Raw genomic sequence first — 8,355 nt, forward strand, 5'->3', positions numbered from 1 at the left:
TGCACAGGGACTGCCCCAGGCTCACTAACACACTAATGCACAGGGACTGCCCAGGCTCACTAACACACTAATGCACAGTGGACTCGGACAGAAACTCCTGGCCAAGTTTGACTAGAGAACACAATAACGATGCACTAGGGAACTAGCTGCCTTGCTATGAGCACTTGCCATAGTTAAAACATTTTCCAACTTCTAACAGAATTGAATCTGACACTTCTATCACCCGACACACTCATCACTCCAGGGAATTAAGAATTCTCTAAGTCAAATCTTTATTTAAATTTCCTGGCCAGTGCCGGGATCCAGACACAGGTTCTCATGCTTGCCTGACAAGGATGTTACCAACTGAGCCGACTTCCCAGGCCAATGTGTTCACCTTTCATTTGTTTATAATACAAGTTTTACTTAGCAATAAGTCACCAGGCAGTAGTTAGAGCCAGAGACCACACTGGAGACTGCACAGGTCCCAGGGCAAATAAGGCCCCTGGAGGCACCCGATCCACTTCCGCCCACGGTCAAGTGTGCTTGCCATTTAAACACTTGAAATCCTTTGAGGGCCATGTTTATTACAACAGTGGTCATCTGAACTCTAGCTCTCTGTCTGTCTCTGTCTCTGTCTCTCTGTCTGTGTGTCTCTGTCTTTCTCTGTCTCTCTGTCTCTGTCTCTCTGTATCTGTCTTTCTCTGTCTCTGTCTTCCTCTGTCTCTGTCTTTCTTTGTCTCTGTCTCTCTCTGTCTCTAGCCACACACTCACACCCATGCTAGGTCTCACATAGCCTAAGCTACCTTAAACTCGCAGCACAGTGGAGTATGACCTTCAATTTATTCTTCTGCCCACACCCCCCTCGTGTTGGGGTTACAGGAGTTGACTACCACACCCAGTTTCTGCAGTGCTGGGGATCGAACCCTGAGCTTCTTGTGCTAAGTAAGCACTAGCTCTCTACACCTGAGCTACATCCACAGCCCACTCAAATTCTCTGTTCAAAAATTCTTTCTACAGTTTTCACAAATTTACAGTGTGTAGAGATGGAAGAAATCTTGAAGTCCTTCCAGTCTAGCCTGTTTTCCCACCTTCCTGACTGGGACAACCGAGGGCAAGACAAACAGTGATGTATGCGTTTACAGCTGGACAAGTGGCAGAAACTAGGAAAGTACGGGGCCTCTGGAGGAACATGTTGTTGGGTGCAGGTTGAATTAAGGGCTCCCCGCCCTGGCTCAAGGAGGCTTCCTGAGTACAGAAAAATAAAGTGTATCCCTCAAGCTGTAAAAGCTGGGCCGTGGGAGAGCTGGGTTAGAATGTTTGCCTAGGCACTAGGTTTCATTCCAGTTGTGCAAAAAGTAACCACAGAAAACGAAAGTGAGGAGTGGGATTAGCCTCAAGGTCAAAGGAAGAGATCACCACTGAGATAGCAGGCCGCTCAAGAGAGGCAGGAGGATGCTGGGCTGAGAGGGGTGTTCCAAAAAGAAAAACACAAAGGCCTCATAGCACCCCAAACACGTCCTCCTCCTTTCCCAGGGGGCAAGTGGAAAAGGGCTGCCAGCTCAGCTGCCTCCAGCCCCGCCCCCACCTCCATCCCAGAGAAAAACAGCACAAAAGACTCCTGCAGGAATCCCTGGCAGATTGTCCCCAGCCTACTCTCCTACCTGGAAATTCCTGTCTCTAACTCTGAGGTGTACTATTGCTAACTGGTCATGTAGTTGATCTGCTCCTAGCTTGCGTAATTAGCCTCAGCAAGTGGTCATATCTGGCAGGGAAATTCAACCATGGGCTAGGCTAAGGAGTCTCAGCTGTGCCACTCAGCTTGGCACGCCATCCCTTCTCCCTTTACCTCCCATGCTTGAGGATGAAACAAGGCCAGTGTCACTCCTTCAGAAGGCCAGGGTGGCCAGATGGATATAGTACCACAGAGAGGGCAGGGCTTAGCTTCTGGGAGGGCCTCTGTGGTTGTTGTGAAACACCATCTTAGATACCAGATTCTCTTAAGCATTCAGGTAGAGAGCAACGTCTCTGTGAAGCAACCGCTCACTGCTCACTGTGACCCTGCCCAGGATGCTCAACAAACACGGGGGCAGCTGGTCCAGCGGAGCCGATCCATGGCGTGCAAAGTAGAACTCAGACGATGGGACAAAAATCTATGCTAAGCCACCGCAATCCTGGTCTTATATGATGAAATCCAACCAGCCTGGAACATCTGTGGTACAGTGCCAGGCTTTTGGGCTCATAATCCACCCTGAGCCTTGCTCAAGACTTCTGTCCTGGCAGAGGTGACATGGTGGCTTCCCCCATCCTCTCTCCTGCCTCAAGTGTGAAGCAGGATATAAGACACACAGTGACCCCTGCCAGCCTTTTCTGTTCCCCCCAGGAGCCCCGTATACCTTGTATCCACTGCATGTCAGTCCTGCGTTTCTTTTTGCCAAGACGCACTTCATTCGGAGAAAGAAAGACCGCTCGATCTCGTACTCTGGAAGCAGAGGCGCTGTTAGACAGGAAGTGTCCTGCTTGTGTCCCCAACAGCCCCCAACCTTGCACCCGAAAATCCCCAGGGTAGACAGAGCATCCATCTGCCTCCTCACCCACACTCAGACCCTGACCCAGGGAGCCTGGCCAACAACCAAACTCTAAGAGGGGAAGGTACATCCTGGTACAGTGTCCAAGACTTTGAAGAAAAGCAGCCTGAACCATGACCATAGCAAGAACCTTGGAGACCAGTGGGTCAGTCTGACAGACTCCCTCACAGGCCACAGAGGAACTGGGTGCCAAGGTGGCTCTTGAAAAGGCCCAGAAACATCTAACTTCCTTCAAGGCAGCAGATACCAAATGCCAGGTACAACTTAGCCCCTGTCCCTGGCAGAGGGAGACTGACACCGTCACCTCTCGGCAACTACATGCTGGGCTCTGGAACACCATAGCTTGGTAAGATGATTGTCATCTTGGAACCCCTTCCCCAAGTCTTTCTCTCCAGGGCTCAGCCTTTACCTGCTGAACCATCTACTGGCCTTTTCCTTCCCCCCTTTTCCATCCCTCACACAGGGAAGTTTTGGCCATACCATTAACGGTAGCCCCAGGAATGAAGGAGACCCACTAGTCAGCATGCCTCATGGGACTGCCAGGGTAGCTGAAAGGCTGGGGCCTCTAGAATATTCTGTGTCTTCTTGCACTCGTCAGGACTATAATTTAAAGAGACATGTGTGTGTGTGTGTGTGTGTGTGTGTGTGTGTGTGTGTGTGTGTGTGATGCCCAGGGTTTTAATCTAAAGTCCCTGCTCAGAATACTTCCACATGCAAAAAATAGATTACAAAAAGAAACCAGCTATGTGGATAAAGAATTATCAACATCTTTAAACATAGCAATATGAACATAACTAGCTGTCCATTTACTGTGTTAAATTAAGATTCAGCCACGGCCTCATCACTCAGAAGTTCCCAAGTATCCACCGCTTACATCTTTTTATATTTCTGTCACATCTGTGGCAACAAAGCCAAGGTTCTAATGATCCCAGCATGATCAAAAGCCTCCAGTCATGTGCAAATGAAATGCAAAATTACACAGATATAATTTCCCCCTGGTATCTAACATTCCCCAGCCCCTGGTTCTGTCCTCAGAAGAAGCAGGCAGGCCTAGGCTCGCAACAGGCTATGCTGGCATTCTGAACCAGGACCATGTGAAAGGAACAGCCTGTGATCCAATGCTGAACAGCTCATGGCACATAGTAGGGACTCATAACCATCCACTGAAAACACAGAGGCAGCTGGGAGACAAAGAATGAGCACTCAGCCTGTAAGTGCAAAGCCCTGGGCTTGATTCACACCAGTGTAAGCAAGCAGCCCCGAGGCACAAGTGTAGCTGCTGTTAATCTGACCCAAACCCACACTGGCAGGTGTGGGAAGCTGAAGCGAACCCTCTCCTTAGAGTAAGAGTATGACCTTGCTTCATTCTGGTTTCCCCGTGCTGTGGAGAACGAACCTTGGAGCAGGTGATGATGGAGTGGTGGGTGGGCTGTAAGTACTGCTGTCATCTCGTCGTGGTCAGAAGGATGTATGTATTCATAAATACTGTTGCCTGTGAGCTCCACCTGCCAGGGGACGGAAGGAGGATCAGACATGTCAGGTCTCTCCAGAGTGGGTGCAAGGGGAGAGAACACAGACCAGGTGTGCCACAGGCTCACATCATGCGGGGACAGGACACTGCTCTCTCCTCGAAGCTCACACCTTGACCCAAGGCGAAGGGGACGATGAGCTCCTCTTTGCAGAGCTCTGAACTGTGCCCCTAATCCTCAACCCGACAAAGCCAAGGGCACAGGCTTGGACTTCCAGAGGGGCCTAAGTGGACGAGGTACACAGGATGGTAGACACACTGAAGGGTGGAGGTGGAACTCAGGGTTAGAGGCTTGGACAGTGTCCTTCAGACAGGGAATATCTTGGAACACTAAAGCAGCCTCTGTCTCTCTGTCACATAAGGGGAATGGCCAGCTGGAGACCAGCTGCCCTGAATGTTCTGCACCCTCTGGAGAGCCATGTCCACTCAGAGGCTGACCAGCTGAAAACCACAGAGGAAGACTCCCATGCCACTCAGACAAAGGCCCTTCTGTGTCAGCACTGAACCATGCCCCAGGCACAGCCAGAGCTCCCTGGTGTCACCAGGAATATGACCCTGACCTTCCTGGTCCAAGCTGACTATGCTTACTCTGTGGACCCACCCAGGGTGTGGCTGGTTCCCTTTGCATGACCTGTGACCTGAAGAGGGGTGGGGCCTAGCATCAGGAAGCAGCAGTTGCTTCCCGAGGTCGCTATCTCAACATTTAGACACCCCAGACACACCCCACAGGGAACTCCACAGCAGGCCCTAGGCAACAGCCATGCTGGACAGGGCCCTAGAGTAGACTCCTGGGCAGTACTGCTGGGTCTTATTTTTAGAACTACAATCCAAAGAGTTGAGTCAGCATACCTAGTATTATACCAGGAATGGTGGTATTAATTCCATCAGAGTCAGTGGGCCTCAAAGCCCAGTCAGTGTAGGGAGAAACTCAATGCACTCACAAAGTGCCCTTGGATGGTAAGAACCTTAGGTGGATCTGAAGACCTCTCAGCGCAGGCAGAGGGTAAACTGAGGCAACGGAGAGGCTGTGCAGCTGATACTGTCCCTGGCTTCAGATGCTGTGAGTGGTCACACCTGAGGATACACCTGGCGGGGAGGATCTTCTGTCCAGGGGTCTGACTGTGCCACCTCAGGAAGCAGCCTTGTGATAAGGTTTCCCTGCACCCACAGTGTCCTTAGCATCCAGCCCCAAGGCCAAGAAGCAAAGGAGGGGCGACTCTGCTTCCCCATCCTCCTTAGCCTGCTCTTCCTGTTTGTCAGGACTTGAGGATTACTTTCCCTTTTGACACAAACCATGTTTCTAAGCCTTACCTCACAGACAGCACCCACCATTCTATTTTCTTCATCATCCCTGGAATCTTTGCTCCCAATATTATACAAACAGCACCAGGGGGAGGGGGGATGCAAGCAGAGCTCCTCCCTGCCACCTACTTACCCTCACACTCTAAACCTGAGGCTTCACACCAGCCCCAGCGCAGGCCTGCCTCTGTGAGACTACTGGGCCCGATTCAAAACCACATCTAAGTTACAGTCGGTTCTCTGTTACTTGTTTATTTGTTTGTGCGTGTGTTTTGTGCCTGTGCAGGGGGAAGGCACACACATGTGGAGGCCAGAAGAACTTGTTGGGTTTGAGTCTCTCCTCCCACCATATGGGTTCCAAGAGTTGAACTTGCCTGAAAAGCGAGGTCACCAGCTTTGATGGTAAGCACCCTAACCACTATGCCATCTTCCCCCGGCCAGGTGATTTTATTAAAAAAATTAAAGAAGAAAAATCAGTCGTTTTTCTTGCACTACACTCTTGTTAATTCCTAAAATGTTTGAATAACCAGCCACCTTGAAACCAGCTGTTTGAGACAGGAGTGTCATAGCCTTTCCCTGAAGGTGTCTGGGGGTGGGGCGGGGGAAGCGGGGTGGGGGTTCACTGTGCAGGCAATGGAAAGGTTCAAGTCAACAATTGAAACAGTAACTCCTGGTTTTGCTTCCTTCCCTCCACCAACTCCCTATCCATTCACACACACACACACACACACACACACACACACACGTCCACTCACCTGTCCACCACCTCATCCACCAGCTCCCCCTGTCCACTTCTACCTCCTAATTCCAATGGCTTATTTAGAAACAAACCGGAGGTGGGATGGATTTTATATTGTCCAATTATTCTCCTTCCCTTGCTTTTTTTTTTTTTTTTCTGAAGGAAGTAAGCATTTAATCTTGGTTGAAGTTTCGGTTGAAAAAAAAAATAGTATTCAAGTGATGTCTCTGCAGACAAGCATCTTCAGAGACTCTGCTGAAGACCCAGCTGCCCTTTAACTAAACTTCTTCGTCTGGTTTCAAAGCTTCTGTTCTCATGACGGGTGGGAGTAGAAGCCAATCTAAGATTTGTGGATGAAGGACTTGGTGTTTTTGAGCTCTGGGGTCTGTTATAAAATGAATGGGGTTGTCTCGGAACCCCAATAACCTTTAAACAATGGAAATGTCTTCATAGAAAAAAATATGGAGTAATATATAACAATGCGGACCTTAACTCAAAATTATGGCTGACATGGTGTTTCCTGTATTTATATGTGTGTCCATACTTTTAAATGCTGAAAGAAATGCAGCTATCTTACCCCAGTCCCCAAAATACATGTAACTCTAAAGATACGTATTTGTCTCAACCAAACTCCCCAGGTCTCGCGTCTCAGCCTTATTAAAACAGGACTTCAATAGCTGTTTCAGTGTCTGTAAAACTCTGCTGCCCTCAAAAGCAACGGCGTTCCACTAAGAGCTTTTTAATGCTTTGCTGAATAGTTTCTTCCTGCCCAGAAAGCTGATATGATAAATTTGACGATAAAGAGTCTGTGTGGAAAAGACAGAGTCTCTCAGCCTCTGAGAAGCGTGCACAGCTGTGTCTGGGCATTTTGCTGAGTGTAGCAGATGAAGCATTGTAAATTATGATGGTTTAGGATTCAGGGTTTGAGCTATGTAAACAAACATAAGTCGTTGCCCTTAATTCCTAAAGTGAAAGAATTCTGTCTCGTGCCCTTGAACAGCATGGCTGCTATTTTTATTAGCTTGTCTCAGGCATCCTTCTCAAATATTCCATTTTTCTTTATGTGTCTCATAAACAGCTATTTCACATATGTGTACACGTCTTTGAAAATGAGTATTGGTTACCTAGACAGTGTGGAACATAACTTTGTTAGATCTAAACCACATGGATACTTAAAATGTACATGCAACTCTATTTTCCCTTCATTGCTATTTTTAAACCAGAATTTGACAGCAGCGGGCACATTTGTTTGCTAATTGGAAAGCAAAATAAAAGAGAAAACTCCTCCCTGATAAATAGATTTCTTATTCCAACCTTTATTTTTTAAAATGTAATAATGGTCTTTAAATAGAGAAGGACTTACTACACATGAAGAATTATTATTACCTCAAATAGATCATTCTGACAATCCCTTTCTGTGAACTTTCACACAACCATGTCTCAGAGCAGCTTGTGCTCCCCATGGCCCTCTACTGCTGAGTGAAAACCTGGAGCATCATCTGCTGATGATGTCACTGAGTGTAACCTGGACATTCTGTGAACACAGAATGGCACCACTAAACTAGAACCTATGAAAACCTCTGGCTGTCACTCATCAGAAAGCACTAAGCTTGCTCCAGAAAGTCTCACTAACACAACTTCATTGTGTTTTGCTGTTCCAGGGATCAAATTCAAGGCCTCATGCCTAACACTGAGCTACACCCCCATCTCTAGTGATCTTGTTTAAGACCCAACTGTAAATAAATTTAATAAATGAATGTTTGTCATATTGACCTCACAATTGCTACTTACAGAACGGAAACTTCCAGGATGGAAAACATGGTTGCTGTTGTTGTTGTTGTTTTGATTTTTTTAAGACAGGGTTACTCTGTGTAGCCCTGGCTGTCCTGGACCAGGCTGGCCCAAAACTCAGAGATTCTCCTGCCTCTATCTGAGTGTTGGGATTGAAAGTACGTCTCACTACAGCCCAGCATGCAAAACATGTTTTTAAAGAGTAGTTGGCTGGGTATCCCATATAATACTTCTCTTTATATAACCGCAGATCTGCCTGACTTTCCCTCTCCTCTGTGGCTTTAATCATGAGCAGGAGATAGGCTTGGGCGGGGGTGGGGGAATTTTGTTGTTGCTTATTTAAACAGCTCACTAGGAATCCCTAGACATCAACAAGGATATGCCCAGCAGCAGCAGCAGCAGCAGCAGCAGCAGCAGCAGCAGCAGCAGCA

The 8,355-nt window shown here is 48.0% G+C and overlaps 1 protein-coding gene across 1 annotated transcript in view; it reads right to left on the reverse strand.

Moving 5' to 3' along the window:
- The window catches only part of Sim2 (SIM bHLH transcription factor 2), a 36,573-nt gene that overhangs the window by 13,823 nt on the left and 14,395 nt on the right, over positions 1-8,355 (reverse strand). Inside the window, exons 4-6 of the mRNA XM_028752553.1 lie at positions 3,964-4,072; positions 2,376-2,461; positions 1,155-1,227 (exon numbers count right to left, since the gene is read on the reverse strand). Coding sequence (XP_028608386.1) covers positions 1,155-1,227; positions 2,376-2,461; positions 3,964-4,072 — 268 coding nt within the window. The remainder of the gene's footprint in view (positions 1-1,154; positions 1,228-2,375; positions 2,462-3,963; positions 4,073-8,355) is intronic.

This window comes from Grammomys surdaster, unplaced genomic scaffold, assembly GCF_004785775.1.
Source record: "Grammomys surdaster isolate TR1022 unplaced genomic scaffold, NIH_TR_1.0 125925, whole genome shotgun sequence".
NCBI lineage: Eukaryota > Metazoa > Chordata > Mammalia > Rodentia > Muridae > Grammomys > Grammomys surdaster.